Source organism: Rhipicephalus microplus, chromosome 7 (assembly GCF_043290135.1).
Source record: "Rhipicephalus microplus isolate Deutch F79 chromosome 7, USDA_Rmic, whole genome shotgun sequence".
Classification (NCBI taxonomy): domain Eukaryota; kingdom Metazoa; phylum Arthropoda; class Arachnida; order Ixodida; family Ixodidae; genus Rhipicephalus; species Rhipicephalus microplus.
The window spans coordinates 9,844,863-9,870,480 of record NC_134706.1 but is presented as its reverse complement, the minus strand read 5'-3'; the positions used below and the strand labels follow the sequence as shown (position 1 = coordinate 9,870,480).

At 46.1% G+C, this 25,618-nt stretch overlaps 1 protein-coding gene across 3 annotated transcripts; it reads left to right on the top strand.

The window, feature by feature from the left end:
- The first annotated feature begins 3,488 nt into the window (after window positions 1-3,488).
- On the top strand, window positions 3,489-22,125 carry LOC119179532 (uncharacterized). Of its 3 annotated transcripts, none has more exons than XM_037430625.2 (7): window positions 3,489-3,733; window positions 5,493-7,838; window positions 8,942-9,199; window positions 9,742-9,851; window positions 11,705-11,822; window positions 18,199-18,384; window positions 21,561-22,125. In XM_037430625.2, exons 2-7 carry the CDS (start codon window positions 5,523-5,525, stop codon window positions 21,834-21,836), a joined length of 3,264 nt encoding a protein of 1,087 aa, XP_037286522.2. In that variant the 5' UTR covers window positions 3,489-3,733; window positions 5,493-5,522; the 3' UTR covers window positions 21,837-22,125. The 3 variants fall into 3 exon arrangements, with proteins under 3 accessions (XP_037286522.2, XP_075724749.1, XP_075724748.1); XM_075868634.1 differs by lacking the exon at window positions 3,489-3,733 and adding an exon at window positions 3,780-3,897; XM_075868633.1 differs by lacking the exon at window positions 3,489-3,733 and adding an exon at window positions 4,989-5,133.
- Window positions 22,126-25,618: the final 3,493 nt, after the last annotated feature.

The following is a 25,618-nucleotide window of genomic DNA, read 5'->3' as shown; positions in this document are numbered from 1 at the left end:
TAAACCATAGAGTAATATTAGAGGCATAATAGATGCCGGATGACATCTTTATGTTTACAAAAACAAGAACCGCGTAATGCTGAAGCTCTGAAAACACACAAGGGTTAATATGCAACTCTTCTGGCCGAAGTCTGTGACACCTCCCTACTAGACTCCACCTTTCACTAGACTCCTCCTCCACTTGTCCACTTGCTGTGGACAAGTCGTGCCGTATTAACTCCTCTGGCACACTACCTTGCTATTCTGGTAAACTCGATTGTTACATTAGACCAAGAGTGGCAAACACAAGACTGGTGGGTCGCTTGCTACGAAAACGTTGCATGAAACCTGCACGATTGTCTTCTTCATCAGCGATGAGAATCAAGTGGCTGAAACGTCGAAATAAACCACGTTGCGACTGCTCGCGGAGGATCTACTTCACTACTTGCAACGCCACTACGACCACTTCACCACCATGCCTGCACACACACACACACACACATATATATATATATATATATATATATATATATATATATATATATATATATATATATATATATATATATATATATATATATATTGTCTTTGAGAATTAAGTTTAGTGACTAAGACAAATTTCCTTCACATTCGTTTATCGCTTATCGTGATTGAAAACTCTTTGTTAAACGTGACTGGCCTCAAGCTTGTTTCTTTTTTCGTAAGCCCCCCTCATCTCCCCCCCCCCCCACCCTGCACGTTTACAAGACGCCTGTGCGTTACAGAATCGGCGCCCAAATTTTAATAATCCTGCAGATCGGCATATATATGTTGACACAATTCTCTGACGGTGCCAAGCCTAATTTAAAACCTAAAAACCTAATTTAAAAGCCTCAACAGAAGTCCCTGAGTGGTGTCCCTTTTTTGTACTTGTTAAAACATTATATGAATGTTCATCTCTAAAACTTCGCTGAGGGAGGCACTTTCCTATGTGCAGTTTTTTTTTTCTCTTTGGGCTAACTAACGTCACACTGACGTTCCATGCCGCATCAAATGTAGCTAGCACTGCTCATTACGCGAGTCTCACATACACAGAAAGAAAAAAAACACATTGTTGCGAAACTATAGTGTCAGCTAGTGCAGCATATTTCGTGCGGCATCCCTTCTTAAAGCTTGCATAGCCTTTCTAATGAACACGCCACGTCGAAACTACACGTGCACAAAAAATGAAGGTAGAGCCACAAGTGAGGTGTCAAATTTTCAACCCGGAACAGAGTTCCTTCATTGCACCTGCCACTGCACGTTGCATGACAGCCTCGTCAGACGGGACGACGCGTAATCCGACGCTGGCCCTGTTGCAAAGCGCGCTGCGAACTACGTTACACTTCACGGTAATTTAAGCCAACCAACCACTTCTTCCCTACCGTCCTTCTCCGGTGAAGTGTGCACTTTTTCGTTGTTGGCTGCCTGGTGGAGCCTCGTTACTACGAAGAGTACTCTGTCTTTCACCACTTGTATTATTCCAAGCGCGCGAGATTAAAACTGGCAGTAACTCGTCAACTTCCCCAGGGGCTGAGTACACCGCGACAGGTAGTGTCGGATAGCAAACGCCGGTAGATGTGACGGCCTTAGTTGAGTGGCTTTAAGTTGGCGAGAAGCTTGTAAACAGTAGGAAGGAAAACGGTATCCGCAGCAGAATTTATTTACTAAAAATACCGCTAGAAAGGAAGATTTTGTGATTCAGTATATGTTAAATCGTCTATCTGGACTCTACAGTAGAAATCATCATACACAGGATGACAGCATAGGGGACCAGAAAACCAACAGGTGTAGCCGATGTTCAACTTCAAATTTTATTAGTACTTCTAGTACAGGCAAGAAAAGTCCCTTGAGGCTGAAAGCTACCGTCAGAATGTCGATTGGGCCCAGGAAGCGTTGTACATGACAGCACGAAAACAGTTAACGCTTTGGCACAAAACTAGTAGCATAAATGTAGTACTCAAATAAACAGTTAGACAACAGGATGTTCAGCCTTCGTCGACAAACTTTTTTGTACAAGTAGCGAAGTAATCAAACAAATGCACGGTAATTTTACGTACATCGTTAAACATTAAAATGTAGTGTACAGGTTTACATGTTTCTGAAATACACCTTCGATTTCTTAGTAGCATCAGCATCATTATTTAAATTTTCGGTTAATTGTGTTCGATGAATTACAACTTCTATTTGGTGCGAAAAAGACGGCATAAACAAAGTTTGAGGATTTCCTGAATGCACAGGTGTGTCATAGGATTGCAAGGCCACTACTCATGTAAAAAAACTCTATATTCTTATTATACGAAGTAAAATAGTTCTGAAGCATGATATCCGTACTACGGACCCATCCAAATGATTTCGTACTTTTGTGATAATGTTTTTGTTGTTGATAAGGGGTCAATATTAGCAATATGCCGGGGAAGCGGCTTTTGTAATGTTATTTCTTCATCTATGTTCACGTTGGGGCCACCCATGTTGAAGTGCAATAATTAAAGTGCAAAGTGAATAATGCGTGATAAATTTATAGTTTGGCTTTTACCAGCGTGATAGCTTTGTATCGAGATAGTACAGCGGTGATTGCAGGGGACTTGTTCGGAATTTTGTTAAAATGAGCATCCCCATCTCAAGTGACATGAAAATGTGCTGCCATGATTTTACGCTGAAAAAGCAGCTCTATTTTTTACGTAAATTAAGGATCGAGTTCTGCAAGTGAAAAGGTATATTTATGGCTCTAAAAATTCGCGTTAATCTTGGTGGGGCTAATTTTGATCACATTTGAGAGTGATCAACCAGATAAATTACATCTCATAATGGATTCATTTGCATCTTTTCCAGTCCAGAGTACACTGCTATTGAGCGCACCAGTTGTTGGACGAACTCGATGCTCCATCTAGTAACGCAGCACCGCAATAGTGTCTCCTCGGTTGTGCGGACAACCATGTATGACAGCCTCTGCCATCGCACCATCGCAGAAAGCTAGCGCCGCCTTTTATCACACGTGTCAAGGCAATATTCTGGCGGGAAAGTTTGAACGCCATTCTTTAGCTGCTCTTACCCTGTGCTGTTTTTAGTTGCACTAAGTGTCACTGCAAGATGATCATGACTGTGGCAGGATAATGTGTTTTTTCGAGCCTTAGCTCGACCAGAGTAGCCGGTGGCGATTCATTGCAAATGACTGCAATCTGAAAAGAGGTTGTTTTTGTCTACCCTTTTTGCCTATCGCTCAGGAAAATCAAGGCGGACAAACACAAACAAGTGCTGCCGACGTTGCGGTATCGCAATCCTCAGGCAACGAGTGAAATCTCGACGTCCCTGTTGTCGAGGCCTCTAATAGCGTCGTAAAGATTGTGGCTCTTCGCTCTGTCCGAGGCAATCAATGCGACGGGGGATTACCACCTCCCGTGGAAGTCATCGTGCAAGCAAACGTTTTACCGTCTTTTCTTGCGCTAGTCTTTCAAAAGGAGCGATCGTACATGCATGTGTTTCGTCACATCCTGTGGCAATGAGCTTCCACTCGAAGAGCACATCCTGCACTCTCTTCGTTTACTCAAGAGGCTCCCGGACTAGACCGAGTTGATCTTTATTCTAGCGGAGTCATCTGGGGTCGTAAGCGGATATTTGCATAGATATGCCGGACACTGTGGATAAACAGTAGTAAAAGCAATAGCATACTCTCGAAAGCTGGCTCACTTGTGTCAGGGTACGTTTCGAGTCAGCTGAGAAGCACTCAGGAGCTGAGGTAAGTGATCTCTCACTCCAATCTTTTCTCGTTAAACATCTCAGCCCTTTGTGTCAAAAGTCCGACTCTTGTCCGGCTGAGTCTTTAGTTGCTCTGTGTAGGTAAATGTGTTTTATAACGGATAACAGCAATCCGCTACAATTCTTACTCTTCAGGAATGAAAGGTGGGCGTTGCTCTATTCGTGTTTGATGTTGGCTAAGAGGCCAACGCTACGAGGTTCTATTGGCGGCGGCGTTGTCAACAAGTACCAAATAATACGAAAGCGAGTTATCGCAAGTCAATGCAAATATAATCTTCCTACCATCTAACTTCTTCACAGAAATTTTGGGGTACAGCAGAACCCAATGAATCCTTGTTTACGTGGTACGTACTTTGACCGGGTACTATCAGGCCAATTAGAGCGAGACGTTCTTGTTGATCTCTACAAGAGCCTGTTTGACATAAAGGCAGAGCAAACCGGTGCACAACGCAGGACACTCGTACTTGCATGCTTCCAATTTACCAAGTAGTATTCAGTAAACACAATGCAAAACGTTCTGTTACTGAATATTTAGTAACTGGTCCAAGTTTTTTAAACAATCTGTAGTTGGCTACTGCGTCTTCCGTAATCATATAATGATGTTGGAACGTTAAACCACGACAGCTATTACAATATTATTTATTGGCTAACTACAGATGCACTCTGTTTCATAGATGCTATAGTTCGCTGATGGTCGTGTCGCTAATACCGCCATATTGACAATCTGATTTCACATACTGTGTATCGCTTCTTGCGCTCAGAAATAACAAATTTGTCTTTGAATGCACCGAAACATTCAAATTTCTCTATAGACGCATGATAAGGCATTTTTAATATCCGCATACTGTGCGACTGCCCACAGAAGAAGCGTTCTCGCAAAATTTAAAGCACAGACAGAAGTCGGGCAGTGGCGTAAGGTGCTCACTTCAGCCGATTTCGGAAAGTGGAAGTGATAAGGGCTGATTAAAAGCCTCAAAAGATGCACAGGTGTTAACCAAGTATGCATAATTGTTATCCATCAACCCCTTTTATAACCAGTGCCAGTTTACTGTGAGATGTCTCTCACTTTGCATAAAAACCTTCCCTGTGTCCATCCAAGTAAAGTACAAATTTCTGGATGCAGTTCTCTCGTATCTTGACTGAAACCATAATGCCATGTGGCTTGTGTATTAACGTTTTATGAAGTGCGCATATCTTACGTGTTTCTTACAAGGCAAGGGCAGAAATGCATAATGAGTAGACATTTGGCACACGTCTGACACATTTTTTTTTCTTCTTGACAACATTCAGCGGTTTACCAGCATTTATGTGCGGGAACGCCACCACATTTTCATAATCTTAGTACTACCAGTTGAAGCAAGTTTACATCGCATGGGCCCAGTAAGTTTGAACTCTCTCTGACTATTGAAAAAACTCTCGAAACCACGATTCATTCATGAAACCCACCCTTCATTTATGAGACAATCATCCGCTATGTCAGGACAGTTTGTAGGTTCACCGACCTGCATCTCGATTCGCGTGTCAGTAGAACAGACCAGGAATTCATCTTAGTTACTACTACTGGTGCTGCATCTTAAAACGACACACTACGATACTTGATTCAATCATATCTAAGCCACGAATCAGTTCTTATACGAATAAACTTCGTCTTTATGTCCATTTGTAGTTACTATTCGTAGATTCTAGCCCTTAGTAGTTTTTTGTAGTAACTATTGCGTTTTATTGCACTTTCTTTGTAGAAAGAACAACTGATACTCGCTGGTTCCGGAATGGCGAAGCTGTGCGTAGCACTCGGGCTGTGCGCCGCGGCCGCTTTCTTTTCACTTTCCCAATTTGCAACGCGGCGAGGCCGGCAGGGTGACGACGTCAAAGCCTTGTGCAGATGGCTTACAAGTTCCACCGTGCCAGATAGAGTAAGGCAGTGGGCACTGACATCACCACTCCTGAACTGCGCTGGTTTATTGTCCCAGCGACAAGCAGTGTCATCAATGCATCCTGCTGATAAGTCATCACAGGAGGAGCGATACGAGAAGGTCTTCCCAGCAACGACAGAATTTCCTACGGAGCCATGGTCCTTAAGTTATGAAGAAGTTGCGTCTACATGGCTACAAGAAGGACCAGAACAGGAAACGGCTAAAGTACATCCTGTTGATACGCCATCACAGGGGACTCGATACGAGACGGTAGTACCAGCAATAACGGAATTCTCGGAGCCATGGGCTTTAAGTTACGAAGAACTTACATCTACAAGGCTGCAAGAAATACCGGAACAGGAAAGGACTACAGTGTTCAGTTCCACACCAACAGACACGGCATTGGAAAACGAACAGACGACAAATACGCAGGCGTCAACGCAGTCATCGACTTCGTACAGCGATGATTTGACATCAACTCACGCTATCCTCGTTCCATCGCACATAGAAGAGTACCAAACAGGATGGAGTGAAAAAGCTACACATTCAGAAGCTGAATTACCTGTAGAGCGAAATGGTGACACACAAGAATCATTCGCTGAAGATTCCTCGATTAAAAATCAAGATCCCCAGACACAAGCTTATCTCACCATCGCCGACAAAAATGTGGAGCCCAAACAAGAAGGTTTGACGCTTAAACCAGCACCCACCGCTGATCAGAATTTGGATCGACTGTTAACACGGCCAACCGTACTTCCACTCCAGTCTTCAAATGAAGAACATCAAGAGAAAACGACATTTTTAGCTTCGAACTCAGCTTTCACACCTCAACAGCAAGTAAACACGAATGAAATGGCTACCGCAGAGTTTGAAGTTAAGCCTGCAGAAGACAACACATTGAACGAGCTTTTCTCTGTACATACGACTACAGAAGAAGGCCGTGTCAGAAATAAGTTAATTACTTCAGCAGCAACTTACGCGGACGTTGAAGAGCAAGAAGCAGGAAGTACCCTAGGCTCTGTTCTCTTCCCTCGCACGAGTCAAGACGGCCGACAGAGGTCATCCACACCGACACCGCCATACAAACCTGGCATGGAAGATAAGACGACATTTTTTGCTGAACGTGTAACTACAGAAAAATATCATGCCGCAAATGAGTTCATTGCTTCAGAGACACCATACGCAGACACTGAACAGCAAGAAACAGAAAGTACCATACAATCTGTTTTGTTTCCTCATATGAGTCAAGACGACAGATATTGGTCTTCCACACCGACACCACCTTTGAAACCTGTCGTGGAAAACAAGACGACCTCAATGCCGGAGGTACTCTCATCAACACATACAGAAACGGGAAGAGATGCTTACGTTACAACGTTTGACAAGTCATCTCAGCATTCAACAGAACTGTCCGGGGCTTCTAAACCGAGCACTAATATTGATGCACACGGCGAACAAGAAACGGCTCCACTTCTCTCAGAAGACCAACACAAGAAAATTCCAACTCCTTATTCTGTGTCAAGGCCTTCTGCTACACAGCCTCAACCTGACACCACTGTGCCCTATGATTTTATTCAACGCCTCAATGAGAAGAACACGAGTGACTCGACACCGAATCTCCCTTCTTATACATCCCCGGTACAAAGCCCTAGTATAACGGTATCTGTAGCATCTGATATTATTTCAAAATCAGAATATCATACGACCCCACCACTGCCCGAGTTACCCAGTAATTCAAACTATAAGCTTAGTGCGAACGAAACAGCCTTTGATACGCCAGTTCCAGCAGATGAAGCAAGGGAAAACACGACAACTGAGAACCTCTCCACCGAATCTCAAGAACTGACGTCACATGCATCAGTATCCCTGTTCGAACATTCTAGCTCTTCTGAGCAGCTACGCGACACGACAGCAGTTGTTGCGTCCACTCTGGCGAATGTTGAAAAGGCCACAACTACGGAGACCACCCCTGAGGAGCCCGATGGACCAAAAGTGGTCTGCTATTTCCCCACGTGGTCTTTCTTCCGGCAAGGTCGTGGCCATTACACGCCAGAGGACATTGACCCGCGCCTCTGTACACACATCATCTACGGATTCACGTCGTTAGACAGTGACCCGCTTCATCACTCCGACGCTGAGAAGATAGCAGACGTGAAATTCCACTTACGCAATGTGAGTAACCCGATTTTCTGGATGTACCGTTTCCTGAGTGACCATCGTTTTTTTTTACATTGCCAAAATGCGTTTCTACATCTAGGAGACAATATTTGTGCCCCACTGTGATTTTTGGCCTGCGTCGAAGGGTCGAATGCGTCGTGCGCAACATAGGCGCTTGCATAAAACCTGGCTGTTGACAGAATACATTACGTGAATAACTTTACATAAAACAAAAGGCCATGAAAAGCACGAAAAGACGCAAAAACAGACCAACTTTATTTTGCATTCCCCTGTTCTGTCCTGCAGTGCTTTATTGTTTTCTATAATTGTGGCTGTTTACTTACACCGCATGCGCGAGGCAGCCGGGACCTCATGGCGACCGTTTCCAATGCAAAACTTTAGCTCCATATGGCACTTGCCATTGTCTCACAATCAGCCCTCCAAGGGGACAATATTTCTGTCAAATTTGCTCATACATCGCGAAACACGTAAGTTAATTCATCACAGAGTGAGTGAGCACGACGTTACAAGGGCGAAGAAATGAGGCAGACACGGACACAGCACTGCTTTCTTTTGTGCCCCTATAACTTAGTGCATACCTACTGTGCCATGGATGCTAGCCGACTAGCCCACTAACGTCTTTCAGCTAAAGCAATTTAATGTTTTCTTTACTTAATTAGGTAGAAATGAGCGACAGCGAGAAAAACTTACATTGAAACTTCCCAAGAAAAAATTATTATGGTGAATCAGAGGCTACACTATCAGGCTTATAGATCCGTCCATGACGTAACCGGAAGGTTGTGACTCTCACCAACGTCATGGGCCCTTTGTACGACCTGTAATCGATATCTACGACGAAAAACGCTAAGCCGTTTGGCCTCTTGGGGTAAGTAGTGTACAAAATAAAATAATTAGTCCATAATAACCCCCTCTTCACTTATGAACTCGCACTCGGCAGTGTGGAGGAAGCCAATTGACTAATACGGTCAAATGAATTTCTTCCGTTAATTAGGTAATTAATTTAAACACACAAATATATAGCCTTCCGGCATAAAGTTCTTTTTTTAGCTGTCGTACTGTGTTGGCACCATTTTTTTACTTTCTTGTGACCCACGTAGAGTACCCTCGCTCTAAAGACCGTGAACCGTCGGCTGAAAGTGTTGCTCTCTCTGGGAGGATGGTACCACGGCATCGGCGAGGACGACAGGTGTTGGGCCTTTGCGTCCAATGCCACTGCAAGGTTCAGATTCGCCCAACACGCCACGACTTTCGTAGCCAAACACCGCTTCGATGGTCTCAACGTTGACTGGGCAAGCTTCAGCGGCGGCGAATGCGAAGACGTGCCCGACAAGAGGAACTTCGTGCTGCTTCTGCAGGTCAGACCTAAATACAACTTTTGACTTGGCTCGCGCTTGCTTGCTATACTGAAAATGCAATGGCTAAAGGGACTACCAATACAATTGCTAACGAAAAATTATAGCAGTATGCAGCAACAACCATCACAGACGCCACAGATGTCCGAAATCGATACATGTCCGAGACACCACACAAGTGGTCCGAGGTCGATACCTCGGACCACTTAAGCGGACAAAAAAAAAACGCACAGAAATTCACCGGTGCCTTGGGTCTTACCTGGCATCAAGGCGAAAGTCTTTTCAACTTCCTTGCCAATTAATTCATCGAAGCTTTCTTCAAATGCTTTAATTGGCTTTCAATAAATCACTGATGGAATCTTCTCAAATAGTCCTCATATAGGTCTAAGCTCCAGCATCTATTGTAGCATTGTAGCATAAATATTATCGGGTTGCGAGTACAGTGTCCTTTATTTCTGTAGTGGGCGACTACGGAAATTGAGTGCTTTTGCCTATTACTGCAAATACCTTTGCCATATATCTCCCTTTACTTTTCTTTGTTGAAGGCTATCCGGGAGGCGTTCGATGCTTACGACCCCGATTTGTTGTTGACAGCTGCCATTTCCGGAAACGTGGATGTCATCAGAGAAGCCTACGATGTGGCAAAAATCTTCAAGTAAGTAAATTCTGAACTTATCTTTTTATTTTTTCTTTTACAAAGAAAATTGTAAGTAGTGAGCTGCAGCAAAGGTAAAAAAATGTATTTCAATTACCACCAGTGTGGTAATAATGGCCGTGATATCAGCAATCATTAGCCTACGGTTGCCTAGATTGATCAATGCCAATCACTCCTAGTAGTGCGTGAGTAAATTCGGTAGACCAAACATTTTGTCACAGTTCATCTTTCTTTCAAAACTGGGGCAGCAGGGATATTAGCGGAATGGAACGCTCTCACAGATGACGCAGTTGTTTTTTGCATCGACTGTACTGTCCCATCTCTTCAGGCGAAAACCTGTAATGCCTGATTGCGTTGCTCCTGGAGCGAAACACGCCAGGCGAATGAAGTGGTACGAAAACCTACGTGATCCATGTCCCTATTGACGTCATTGTGATGTCAGACATCTGAAATTCGTGACGTCACTGGTTAGCATTCTCATTTAGCAAAAGATGAGATGATCCGGGAGTTCGCATCGTGCAGCTGGCGTCACTTGTGCACGAGGAGCACTCTTGGCTCCACAACAAATACTTGCACAGTACCCACGTTGAGCATATTATCGGTCGCATCCCAAAAATGTGCCTTCTTTTTTGCTTACCGCCCGTCTTATTTTGCAAAATCCTGGCAAGTGTGATTGAAATTCTGATAATAATGAAAGAGGGCTATGCTAGCGCTTTTCTTCTTAAGGGAATTGTAAGGTGGAGATACTTGCACTGTTTTAACCACATTTTCATCAATCTTATGCAACCCTGAATTTAATAACTTCCACGTCTCTAGCCTAACGTTTTTTTTTTTTGTTGCTGCGGACGGCTTCTTCAGGACTGCAATAAAGTTTGGCAACTGCCTACCTTCAGAAAGAAAGAAAGAATGAATGAAGGAAACAAAGAAGTAAATAAATAAACGAACAAATAAATAATCAAAAAGTGTTGCTCAGGTGACAGACATAGCAAGAAAAGCCCCCACCCAACTTAAAATTCTTATTTTGACTAGATGACCTCCGTAGACATTGCCGAAAAGTTAGGGAACCCCTAAAGTTTCGCCTTTCAAAGTTAAACAAAATAACAATCTTTTCTTTAGCACGTATAGAGGACGCGTGGGCTCATTAGTAGGTGCCACTTTCACTGAATTTCCAAGCAGAGGAGGTTATTTTCAATATATTCAGAAGTAGACGTGTGCAACCGTTGCCACCCAAAAGACCCGGGTTTTATCCACAATCTGACCCAGGCTTTAGTATTATTTATTTTATTTGCATCGTTCCCTATTTTTCGGTCACGCACAAGATCATAATTTTTCGCACTCAACCAACGACGCCAACGTCGGAATTCCTGCGAAACGAGCTCTTCGACGCAACCGCCTTAATATGCGCTGTTCTAGCGAGTAAAATGCCTTCCATAAGTTCAAACATGGTGTGCAGCTGTCACCGAAAGTAAATGTGTTTACTGCATGCAACCGTTCGGTCTTATTAAATCATAGAATCTGGTGTTTGTCGTGCCAAAATTTATGACATGATGGCGGCCTGCGGAAGTTTAGACTACCCTGCGTTCCTTAACGTGCACTCACGTCTCACAGTACACGGGCCTCAAGCGTCTTGCTTTCACTGAAATGCGACCCGCCCCGGCCAGGAACGAACCTGTCACTTTCGATAAAAGTCAGCAGCCGAGCCACGTTACCGCTACACCACACAGTGGTAGACTGTTCGGTCTCATTCGAAATCGAAATTGAGATCAGGGGAGATTAGACGGGAATTCATACTGCTGCGAATGTCCTGTGCTTTCAGGCTGATTAAGCATTTCTTGCATTTCCTCAACGTCCAGCCAGACGGACTTCACCAGCGTCATGGCCTACGACTACTTCGGCACTGAGAGCCCCGTGGTCGCCCACTACTCGCCCCTGCAAAGTGCCACGGACGAAACCAACCCAGAGATGAGCATCGTAAGTGTTATTGATTGATTGGTTGATTGATTGATTGATATGTAGGGTTTAACATCCCAAAACCACCATATGATTAGGGGAGATGCTGTGATTGATTGATTGATTGATTGATTGATTGATTGATTGATTGATTGATTGATTGATTGATTGATTGATTGATTGATTGATTGATTGATTGATTGATTGATTGATTGATATGTGGGGTTTAACGTCCCAAAACCACTATTTGATTATGAGGGACGCCGTAGTGGAGGGCTCCGGACATTTCGTCCACCTGGGGTTCTTTAACGTGCACCCAAATCTGAGCACACGGGCCTACAACATTTCCGCCTCCATCGGAAATGCAGCCGCCACAGCCGGGATTCGATCCCGCGACCTGCGGGTCAGCAGCCGAGTACCTTAGGCACTAGACCACCACGGCGGGGCAGTTCATGCTCTCTCTAAACAAAGCAAATTTTCGGTGGAAGCAGAAGAGGTGCAAAGCACCCGAAACCCGAGATAAGCGTCCGCGAGTGAGCCACCACGCTAGAGAACATCTATACGCACTTTGACCACGCCATGTGTGGGCGTGCGCGCACAGCAACGCGTAAATCTTTAGCGGCGGACGGGTGGCACAACATGTCAATCTTGAAAGCACGAGCGTCCAAAGCGCGCCCGTCGTGCCATCTTGCTACTGATGATAAAAACGCGCAGAAGTTTCCGAGCTATTAGGACTGCCAGCAGTACATGAGGCCACCGGTTCGACACCCCGCTGCGGATCTTTGCTTTCTCATTTTTTTTTTTGCTTTCCAAACCATACGTATATATTTTACAATGTCATATCCGTAACGGAAGTACGTCAGCGGAGCCATAGTGGACCTCGGCATAAAAAACCTTTGAGTTAAAAAACTTTGTATCCTATAGGTTAATCTTTCAACTGACTCACTCTTAAATGTAGCTAAGGGTGTTCCGTAACTACAAAAACTGCACTTAAAAGAGACAAGAACACAGATGGCAGATGCACAAGCGTAGACTAGCACTTCAATGTTTATCGAAGAAAACAAAAATATGAATCACAAGAACTGACGTAAAAGATTAGAGGCTGGTATCCAGATAATTTATCTCTAGTTGGTGCAATGCGACCGAAGGCTTCGCGACACACGTGTAAGCATAATTGTGGATATAAAGAGCCTCAGCAACGTCTCTCACTGCCCTGTCACTGTACCGGGACAACACCTTTTTTTTTTTCGCGATATAAAGGGTAACACTTGTAATCTCTGCAGTGTAGGCATATATTCGACGAATAGTGACCCTTCAGCGATTCCCTGTGGTTCATTAGACGGTTATGCTATATCGGCTAAACCCGGTTTGTCCGATATTGCACTCACCTCATAACAAGGGAATGAGATATACTACTTTGCCCCACCGTGGTTGTCTAGTGGCTAAGGTACTCGGCTGCTGACCTGCAGGTCGCGGGATTGGATTCCGGCTGCGGCGGCTGCATTGCCGACGGATGCTGAAGGGAAAAAGCGTGAATACGTGGAATTCACGCGAAGGGCACACCTTCATCGATGCTCACCATGTCACGACCGTTTTTTTCCTCCTTGTTTGAGTTTATTTAATATTCTTTCACTAAGAAGACCCAGCTTTCCTTCTGGAAACTTTGATAACCTAAGCCCACTAAGCCGGCCCTCAAAAGCCTCCGACATTTGATGTGGGCACGACTTGCGCAAGGCAGATTCCATACATGAAGTCGCGACACCTTGACTCACTTTGAGTGACAAGAATGAAAATAAAAAATGGCCTTAACCAACCTATAGGCGAATATCACCAGCACGTACGCAACTGCCCAATATTCAATTTATTTTTAAATCCAAAAACTGATTTTTAGTCATCTTTTGGAACCTTGAAAGTAAATTTTGAACCCCGGTCCTTCTCTTCTAAAGAGTCAATGTGCATGCCTTTTTAGCACATTGACTCTTGAACTCAAGCAATCGTTCTTCTCAGCTAACACCAAATAATCATCATGGTATGTCACTGTCTGAAATGCTAAACTTTCCAAGCCCCTTGAAAATCGATCCTACCTAACCCCCGTATTCACAAACGCTCCTCGACTTGACTTTCACCCTTCACTTGACAGAGTTGAGCAGTGCGCCGCCGCTCGGCTGAAAATGGCGCTGCGCTACTCAGGAATCGCAGCAGATTATCGCTGATATCCAGTGACTTCTCCTGCCTAGATGTGGCGCTCCCATCGGCTTTCTCGAGTGTAGGTGAAGCGTTGAGTGAAGGGGCGTTTTAGAACACGGGGGTTAGTGTACCTCACTCAGTATAGGCGCAACACGGGAATCAATACACACGCCCATACACACTTTCTCTCCACTCTACTACACAGGCCCCCATCCATATGTGTACCCCATTATACTGTCACGGAATCGTGACGTAGTAACGAAGGCAGCAGTGGGTCAAGACTGCACTTTTTATTTGTGCGAACACGCACTCTGAAAAAGAAATGTCACTACAAGCAACACGCCCCTTAAACGATAGCGGATATAATCGAAAGTCGATAATCTATCAAGCGCTGGAAGAAGTCGGTATATTATACATGTTCCATCAAATATTCCAGCGTTACAGCTAGCAGGCGCGTAACAAACTGTAAGGTTCGAGTTGCGCATGTATTCTGAAGGGAAAGTTCCCAGATTATCTAGATGGCCCCACTCATTCGAACGCGTTTTCCGCAAGGCAGCAGTTACACGTGTAATGGCACGGTTACATAAAGACCAAATTGAACAAGCACGTGTGGCAAAACAATGTTTCGCAGTACTCCGCAGAACCAACCAGCCCAGGTGTCAACGCTCTAACCCCCAAACCAATATGTCGATTCGACCCTGCGTCCACACGGAAGAGCACCACCTTGAATAGCTTGATGTTATTGCTACAGCCAAGTCAAAAATACGGTGTTTGGATATACACGACGAGTCTGCAGGTGGTTGTTCATTGCTCTCGAGCCATAAAAACGGGGGTTAGGGCGTAAGTTAAGTTTTTTTGTTTTGTTATAAAACCGCCAACGCCTGGTAATAAACAACGCGCTTATCCATGCACTTTCGACGCTTGTCTTATCGCGTGAAAGTGAAAACACGCTTTACTGCGTTCGCAGCGAAGACCAAAGTCAGCTTTACACGAAACAAGAGCGTCTGCTTGCACGTCAACAGCTCGTGGTCACGTGACCTGCAGAAGGAACATGACGTACGACGTTATGACATTACTGTGCAATTTGAATTAGATGAAAGGTTCTGTTTGACGTTACCGGGACGAGTGTCGCTATGTTTTCCGTGTTATCCCGTCTCACTTGGAGCCAGTAGTACACTACGTCATGCCACTGGGCGGTTTCGACGATTTGGCCAGCGTCAGCGCCGCAGAAGCCTGGGTCAACAATTAATTGCCGTTCTGCGAATGCCGTACGTCAAAATGGACGTTTCTGCTCGGGTCAGACGATCCAGAGCTGCTTAAGTGCAAAGTAGAATCTGATGACGTGGGGCTAGTAGGTATACTCTGCCTGCAAGAAAATTATGGCGCCTGTGTGTGTAAGTGCGTGTGCGTGCGAGCATGCGGGTAATGAGTTACTGTTCACGCTGTAGTGTAGAGCTGTTGCTACAGCCAGAGTCCTTCAATGCTTTTCTGGTCACGAAACTCCGCCCGAAGGTTGATATAGGGACAAACTCTGTCGCTAGAGGCGCCACCCGTCGTATGGGGGCCACAAGCCACCGCCACTGCTGGGCTTGTATGCGCACTGCGGCCGACGTTTCGACGCGATTATGTGCGTGCTGTTCTTCCTGTTACCTTTTTTAAACGTCTCTGAACGCATCAATGCCACCAGATAAATAAGTTGAAACGGGATCCAGTGTCGACGACGAATGAGAGCTGTTTACTTTGGAACGCACGCGTAGTTTACTTGGAAGTTGATTGATTGATATGTGGGGTTTTAACGTCCCAAAACCACTATATGATTATGAGAGACGCCGTAGTGGAGGGCTCCGAAAATTTAGACCACCTGGGGTTCTTAAACGTGCATACTTGGAAGTGCGGGCCCACCTTATAAACAGCAGCGCATTAAAAGTGTTCTCACACCGCGCGATAACGCATTGTGTCAATAATTGTCTCATAGCCCAATTACATGCATACTTACGATGCCTCGAAGCGGTACTTGCGAGCTATAGCTCGCAAGTGTTGAAAGACGATGCTTATGCTCCATGCTTTTGATGCGAGCAGCTACTGCTTGATCTGCTCGACAACATGTTTGTATTTGCGCCCAGCCAAAGGGCAATTATGTTTATGCGGTAGGTGAGTTTTATATTCTGGTAGGGCCGCTAATAGGGGGAGGAAGGTGAACGAAATGAAACACGACTGGGTAGTACAGGAGCAATCACATTGGTTTATATCCGGCTCGCCTCTCGCACGCTACTACCTAAGTATTCAAATGAACTGAATGGTTGAGCCAGAAGTTTTATTCCAGACCTTTCAATTGAGTTTATACACAAATGCGCAGTTGTTTTGGACACACGTTTGTGAGCGCCGATCGCTTTTTTGACACGGGGACTTTCGATGCCGAGGGCTTTCGCGACCGCTCTTTCGAGGGCTTTCGCAACCGTGACGTTTCCTTGTGTTTACTGTTTAGGGCATTATTATTTACCGGCCGACAACCCATGATTTCTCCGGGAACGGAAGTACAGCAGCCTAATCTGAAAGTTCCTTTTGATGCCAGTGCTAGCCGCTTGGCCGCCTCTGCCACTACCGAGGTACCTCATCACACATTTGTTTATATTTTTTGGGTGGGAGGGGGGAAAGGGCGGTTATGATTTAAGGCATGCAATAAATCTTAAATTTGGTGCTAATGATACGCCGCCTAGTAGTCAGGTGTGTACTTCCGAAGCTGAAACCGCCAGCTTCCAACCGCGGTATAGCTCGCTTCCATTTCTCTCGGAGTTCGGCGCTACTTGATAAACAGAAGAGCGACGCCTTTTCTTTGTTGCTTCGGTATCCGGAGCTGCAACCCGTCACACAGCATGTCTTAGGCATTGTTCATTCGAATTTTCATGCCGTCCACCTTGAGCACGGTGCACTGGCACATGAAGTTCGCGTTTCGCTGATGCAGAAACCGCGAGCTGCCACCACACAACGCCTTCGGGATGCCGCCGCGGCCAGTGCGTTCCGCCGGGCGCAGCGGGGCGATGGCCCCCCTAGGACGGCTTGCGCCGCTAGCGGCCGCTCTTGGCACCATATCAAGCTCTCCCATAGAGTGACGGAGAAGTTTCGTGACCAGAACGGTATTAAGGGACTGTGCTACAGCTAAGGCTGCATTTGGCTAGAAAAAACAAAAAAAAACATTCGGAATCGGTGTCACGAGCGGTCTCCATTGGCTGCGCGATCAGTTACGTCATTCTGAGCATCGTTCCCAAGCACGCGTGCCATTGGCTGCTTCCTGAGTGACGTCATCCATTCCGTCGCAGCAGTGGCGCCGAGCACGCGTGCATCAGTTTCTGCAGAGAGCTTCCACATTTGTAATTTGTGAGTCATATGAACTCCCGAACAGCGGACAACTTGAGAAGAGTGCCGACGGTGGAAACGTCAGAGAACTCGCATTCCCCGGGCCTAGGCTGGAGCCCGGGCACAAAAACAGGCCCGGAAGGCCGAGTTCCAGCATCAACGGCGTATCAATGATCCAGCAGCTTTCCAAGCGGCGCTAAATCACGAACAGGATTTCAAGCGCCGGTGGCAGCCGTATCCTGCAAACCACGCAGCCTAGTAAGCTCGCAATGTCAAACACTTGCAACAACGGCGGGCCGAACAAGTGGCGTTGCGGGCACAACAGCGTCAACGTGATGATTGCGGTAGCGCATTCGCCAGGACTAACGCTCGATTTCGGCAAAAGATTCTCCAGCGGCAGCGTCGGGCTGAACCCACTGCTAAACACCGATGCCACACGTTGCAGCTCTAGCTGGGTAACCATTTGTACGGAGTTCTTGGGTGGGCCAGTTTTTTTTATTAGCTTCACTCAACATGAGTTGTACTAGCACAAAATTTTGCACTGTCTTCCTACTTCAAAATAGAACAGAGCCGCACTGGGAATCTAACTCGTAAACCGCTGCTGATTCGGGCGGCACCGTAATTATCTTGGTGTTTTTTAAAAGCCATTTAAAGCTAGCTTGGGTATATATATATAGCTAAAAATGTTCCGATATTTTCTTCTCATTCATTTCTACAATTATTTCCCACTACCCCTTTTTGGTTGTTTCTGCACTTCATACCGAAATCCGTATAATATGAATGAATCAACCACTCTTACTGTACGGATCTCAGTTACCACAGAAACAGATGACAAATATTAGCATATTTATTGCAGGAGTACCTGCTCGACGTCCTGATATCACTGGAAGCGCCCTTGGAGAAGCTGGTGCTCGGCGTTCCTTTCTACGCTCGGTCGTACACACTGGAGAACCCTCGTCTGAACTACATCGGGGCACCCGCCACAGGAAAAGGCTATCCCGGTCCGGTTACGGCTACGCCTGGGGTGCTTGCCTACTACGAGGTGAGAAGGAAATAAGATTATGAGGTAACTAATAACGAAAATAATTGGGGGATCCTTAAGCTTCGCCTTCAGGAGTTGAATGTAATAGTGATATACTGTCCCTAGTGCGTAGTTCGAACGCTTACGTGAAATATTTTCGAACTTGCTGCACCCGCTAGGTGGCCTTAAAAGAATAGGTGCAGTAACGTGTGTTCTTTTGCTGTTAATGAGCGGCTTTAAAACATGAGGTTATTTTGATTATCACATGTTATGACGCCCGTTGGCGAATTACGCTTGTATACCATGCATTATTACGGCGATATTACACGTTGTATTGTGAATAATGTATACAGGACGCATGTGTTTGTAAAGCATGAAAGTTACTTTTCACTGCACTTCCAAGCAGAGAAAGGCATGTTCACTGTATTCCCAAGCATACGCGAGGCTGTTTGGTAGAACACCCGCACGGACCCCGAATATTTTTTATTATTAATTTTATTTGCATTTTTCTCGCCTTTTCGGCCAAGCACAGGATGACTTCTCGCTCACAACCAATGACACCGATGCCAGAATTGTTGCAAAACAAGCTGTTTAACGCTGTCGCGTTAATAATTGCTGTGGTTCGATGTGCCGAAACTACACGGTATGATTATAAGCCACGATGTGCCGAAACTACACGGTATGATTATAAGCCACATCTTGAGCGTTGGCCTCAGATTCCTTTCCATAACCTGGGGTTCTGTGACGCGCAATTTTTATCTGAGTATACTGGTTTCCATTGCATTTTACTCCCATGAAATGCGGCCGCGACCGGGAATCAAACCCGCGCCCTTGAACTAACACCGCAACATCCGATACCTACCTGCCTGCTAATCAGTTTTGGCAGATGCTACCGAGCAAACAAGTGAATACTCATTACAAAAGATGCGGGACCCTAATGAATATTTCCATAGTTGAAACGATTTTTAATTATGATTAAAAGATGTCACTCAAATACGAAGGACAGTTTAAAAAATCGTCTAGTTCTTTTGTACAGCGAAGATTTGCGCAGCTATAAACGAAAGCACATAGCTATTTTTAACACTGTTTCCAGGGTAGTCTGCATACAGCTGAAGGCACTTTTGCCAGTGCATGGTTAACGTTACTTTTCCATTCCCCCAACATATGCCTGTCTTAATTCCCTCAACCATAGAACATTTGTTCAAGAAAAATTTACAAAATATTTGTTTCACCCCTGCAAGCGTAGTGACATAAGTCGGGAAGCTTATGAAGATTACGTTTGTATCCGCAATTTCGTAACATACCATACTTAATTTTGTTCGGCAAGCGATGTGTACAGAACTTACTACACGAGAGCCCGCACCATGTAGGGCAGCGGTCAAAAGCGAGCCCTCAAAGGCCACTGGTCAACAATTACGGATCGCTGACCACAACGCTGAAACATTAAGTGTAGAAAACGCTGCGGAGGCATGACAGCCAACCAGCGTTAGAATGACTAATACAAGTGGACATTCAATTTATTTTATGTTAGGTGACATCACCAGACTATCGCAATACGAGTACAAGGCTCATCTTACGAAAGGGAGCCTATAGAGTATCTTACAACGAAGTTTTCTTCTCGCGACTATGTGCGGACGTCGGCGCCTATACTGTCTGCGCGTGCGTTTCCTTGCTTCATCATGGGCCATTTTCCAGCAGCGATCCTAAAAAGTAATGATAAGTACTTCAAAAATGATTGATTGATATGTGGGGTTTAACGTCGCAAAACCACCATATGATTGTGAGAGACGCCGTGGCGGAGGCCTCTTTAAATTTCGACCACCGGGTGTTCTTTAAACGGACACTAAAGTCAAATAACAATTTACGTCAGAGTGAAAGCTCAATGTATGACAACATCTAAAATGACAATATTATCAACAGCAGTGCCCTACTTACCGAGAAATTAAGGTAAATGCACAAGAACACAAGCGCCACAGTAGGACATTTTCAAAATGATCCCGATGACATCAGACGGACCGCCCACAATCACTAGTAATTGATCTAACTGCACTAAATAAAGAACCGTCCGTGCATCAAGAGACGCAATAAAATGCTGCTTTTTTTCTTTTCTGTTTGATTCATGAAAAAAAAAAAAAAGAACCGCCGGACGTTACTATGGGAAATGGCGCGAGTGGTTTAACAATTCAGTTTTGGCGTGGTTACACGGGACAGGTGGTGTCATCTAGTGGGGCGCAGTTGAAATCAATGGTCGTTGTTGGTGCTGTGGCTCCAGCTGCTTTCGGTTTGCTACTACTAGCTCAGTAAAGCCGGGCAACGTTGTGCACGGCAACAGTGACGTGAGTTTGTCCGGTCCATGGAGGAAGGAAAAATCTTTCCTTCCTCTGTGGTGCGGTCGGTCCTCTTCTTGGGGCGGGTAATTTATAGTGTGCTAACCCGATGCGGACCACTAAAACATGATTTTATTTCAAAATAGACCCTTCCTTGGCCCAAAAGTAACACTCGGAGATTTCTGGACCGCTACTTCAACAATTAACGTCGACTTAGTTGTTGCCTTTAGTGTCCCTTCATCGTACACCTATATCTAAAGCACACAGGCCTACAGCATTTTTGTCTCCATCAAAAATGCAACCACCGCAGCCGGGATTCGACCCCGCGACCTGTGGGTCAGCAGCCGAGTACCTTAGCCACTAGACCACCGCGTCGGGGCCTTCAGAAACCATAGAGCGTTAGACGTTAAAGAGACAACACGAAGACGGGACAAGCACTTAACTCAACTAAGACTTTATGTTTGCAGATCCCGAGTATATATATAAACACGCTTTTGTAACCTATAGAAGACCCAACAACTGAGGCTAAGGAAACAAGACAATTTCGAATAACGCGTTCGATGCTCTAACCACTGGGCTACCACACTGGCCTAACAAGACAATTTGACACCTGTCAACTTAATAATAAAGAAATATTAGTTTGTTCCTATTGCAGTTTTAAATGAGTGTTTATATATGTGTAGTAAAGTACGCGTTTGCCCTGTCTCCGTATTATCTCGTGTTCGTCTAGTGCACTATGGTTTTCGAAGTATACGATGACCTACCAAACCACGCACGAACTTATTTCTGAATAAAGAAAGGCTTTTTTGTCGTGATACACTTTCCCGTTATGCTGGAGTTACGGATCGAATTTCGAAATTCCTCACGCAGATATGCAGCGCCATCAAGGCGGGCGGCTGGACAACGATGATGGACAAGAGAGCGGGCGTGTACGCCTACTCGGGCGACCAGTGGGTCTGCTTCGACGGGCCCCGGTCGCTGACGCGCAAGGCGCGGTTCGCCCTGAAGACGGGGCTCGCCGGACTCATGGCCTCCGACGTCAGCATGGACGACTTCAGGGGAGAGTGCGGTCGCAAGAGTCCCCTGCTCAACGCCGTCCACAGAGCCTTATATCCCGAAAAAGCGACGGCCCTTGCGAAGGGATGACCAAAGTGGCATTGACACCTGTCAACACCCGTCTACTGAAAACGGGCAAGAGTGTGACGTGTTCGACGCGCGGGCCATGCAGCAAACGCAAGAATTGGCGCCACGTCGCCGAACTCCATTCACGAGTCGATGTGCGTGTGGCCCGGTCGGCACCTGGCGTACTTGCGTGGTATGCCGATCCGGCCGCGTCGACGTTGTGACACCGAGCAATTTGCCGGGTTAGTCCGGTAAGGTGCTGCAGTCGCTACACAAGCTGTGAAACGTATAAATTATGCTCTCGAGAATCGTACCCTTTTCTTTGTTCTCTTTTCTTATCGGCGTTACTAGTATCCGAGGTCTTATGTGGCAAAATCACGATGTAATTTGTTTTGAGGCATCCCGTACAGTGGAGAAAGCCAAAATTTTTCACCATGCGGTGTTAATTGAAGTGGCCATGGCACTCAATTTGATTCCATAATCTTTGTAGAAGTTTACTTTGCGCGTTTACAAACAAGCTGATGAAATTTCGGCGCATTTCGACGAACACTCCATTCATTATTGAATATTGTTATAATGACGTGAGTGGTCCGAGAGCCGAGCAACACTGACGCACTCGGGACCGATTGTGTTTTTTTTATTTTTGCGCTTTACCTACCATATTTCAATACTATACTGCGCTCTATAACTAACCACCACACCGGTACGAGAGTAAGTGGTAGACAGAATTGACGTAGAGAAATTCTTAATCGAGCCCACAACTAAGCTGTATTGCACTAAAACACCGTTAGAAAATATTATCAAATGGCCTGCCAAACATGCAGCATTCTACGCGGAATTCTTACATCAAGTGAAAAAGAAAAAGAATAATGTTTTTCACTCTCTGAGAAAAATATGATGCTGCAGACGACAAACAATAGCGCTACTTTAACGTAACAAAACACGTAGTGGCAAATTATAAACGACACAAACACAAGCAGATATGTACAGTTTGTACTCACGGATTGAAATAAGACACTACAGAACGCGTGGCTGCCGGTAAAGGCATGCAGCGCAGCTCCTGGGTGCTCATGTGTAGCCAAGGTGCTGCACTGCGGTATAGAGTGAGGGGCGAGAACATTTACAGATCAAGATTGTTGCTTCCGGCCACCGACGAGTCGAACTGTAGTTTTGCGATGTGCATTCGCCTACCGTAGCGCTGCTATTGGCTGGCGTGCTTTCGCATGCCGACCGAAATGGCTGAGCGGTGCCGACTATACTGATCACGCGGCGCGATTAGACGACTCTATCGTTCTGCGCATTTCTATAATGCGACACGCATGCTCTGTAATAAGTAATTGTGATCACGAATCTTCGTAGACACGATAACGCCAGCACAAAATCACAGAAAGTTTATTTCGTGATTTTTGACAAAACAACAACAACGAAAAAAAAAGAAAAAAAGAGAAGCACTCACAGACCTGCCTTCTTGCGACATAAATACAATGTCTTGTATTTTCGTTGCTTCACACTGAGTAGCGAATTCCACCGCCATTTTGCGTGTCAAACTTTCGTAGAGGCTATATTGGCCGAAAAAGAATGCGCAAGCTTCTGTCATCCTTCCTCGACGGCAGCCAACTGGTTGTCGGACACCAATTCTAATACATCGTATCAATGTCGCACGAAGACGGGCCTGTGACTGCATTCTTTTTTTGTCGTCGCAGAAAGCACGGAATAAACTCACTACGCTTTTTGTGCAGATGTTTGTGCTTCTCATGACTGCGAACGCACGTAACGCGCAATCGTTTAGTCGAATCACGTTTCTTATACTTGCAGAGCATTTGTGCATGTTGCATCCTATATAGCAGCGCCACGCTGGCAGTGTTCACTTGGTAAACTACAGGCCGACTCGCTATAGTGACCGGAAGTGGCAATCCTGATCCGTATATGTTCTCCCCCTCACAATACCACAATGCAACACCTTGCTTCCACAAGCTGCGCTAACTGTTCCTGCGGCCACGAGTCTGCTATTTCAATCCGTGAGTACTGTACAAAGCAAATCACATTACCATAAGGTTTCCACGCTCTAACATGGTTCGCTAGTGACCGGAAGAGGCAATCCTGATGGATGTTCTCACCTTCGCAATGCCACAAAATGCAACACCTCGCTTCCACCACAAGCTGCGCTACCTGTACCTGCGGCAACGCGTTCCGAGTCCGCTATTTCAATCCGTGAGTACTGTAGGAAGCAAATCACATTACCATAAGGTTACCGCGTTCTGACGTGGTTCCAGGAGGCGTGCTCGTTCTTAACTGACCGAATGCATCTCTAGACGATGTTGCTGAGCCAGTTGAGGGTTGCGCGAACTTGTTCAGCGCAATCGCGCTAAGAAGAGCCAGCCCATACACGAGTCTAGCCGCACACCCCACAAATGACTAAATCCAAAAAGCGAAAGCAAAACCTATTGCCATCTAAAGGTGGCCCGCAACCAACAAAAGCAGAAAACTTCGTTAAACTTCGAAACGCGCTCAGAATGAGCTACACAGCGGCAGCGCGTGGCGCATTGGTGGGTTGCGCAGTTGCACCGACCGTGACATCTTTTCGAGTTATTGGGAGAGGATTAGGCTGTTCCTGCAACTACGCATTTCGCTTTCAAGCTCGCCCTGTTTTTGCGCTGCAGTAATATCTGCTCGTAAAATTGAAACTTCAAGGGCGAAAGCTAGCAAGTCGGCGCGGTGCGACTTCGCAGCTTACAAAACTCTCCCCCAAGGGCTATACTCGGGGAACACTTTCTGTGGCAATGAAGGGAAGACTGCGAAACCAAAGTGGGCGTGTGCCGCCGCTGTATAGAATATAGTGCCACAAATGCACACTTGTTTTCCATGTGAAAATAATAATAAAAAAGAACAAGACTATCGTCTACCAGATGCTGGTTATTAAGAGACGTACGCTGCACGCACCGAGGAGATGTTCATATTTGTTGCTGCGTTTTTGCGCGTCTGAAAACGTCCCGTGTTTTACGTTCACGTCACAGTCGAAACGGCGTCTTCGTCTTTAGGTGAACGCGCGTCACCATCCAGCTATGGCGACGACTCGCCGAAGGAGCTGGTGTCAAGTTTCAATCGCGAATGGCTGTGCAAGCAGACGCGTCAAACTGTGGGCAATGCTATAAATTACTTGAGCACGGCCGTCATTCGCTCGAAACGCGAGCCGAACCGCACTACTTCGCGGAGGAGTACAGGTGCAGTAGCTCCGCCTCCGTCACTTTCCCTTCATTGCCACAGAAAGTTGTCGCCGTTCCCTGCAGGAATACAACACCGACCGAAAAACCTTAGAAATGGGACGCCAACGACTGTGCGCCTGATCTCGCTGCTGGCTTTCATGAAGATGGTTGGCAGGGTGGGGAGTGAGTGGGGTGAGCGCCTGTGCGGGAAGCGCGCGAACGGCAAAAGGCCATTCCATGCGCTTTCCGCACAGCCGCAACGCACGTGGTGGGACCCCTGCCGCACGCAAGCGGGGTACAAATGAGCCAATTGGCGACGCTGCGGAAGATGAAAGAGCGTCGTCGCCCATTGGCTTATTCGTCCCTCCGCTTGCGTGCGGTAGGAGTCCCGGCACGTGCGTTGCGGCTGTGCGGGAAGCGCGCGGAACGGCCCTAAACGAGTGAGTGCAGCGCACGCGGCGCTGCGCGAGCCATAAGCGGCCGCGCATGCGCTCTCCCTGCGCCAGGAGCGCGCACTTGTTGTTTTGCTCGGTGCGTTTGTCGGCTGCAGGAGAAGAGCTTGGATGTGGACGGCAGATTGCGGGCCTGAGGAGCTTCGCTCCT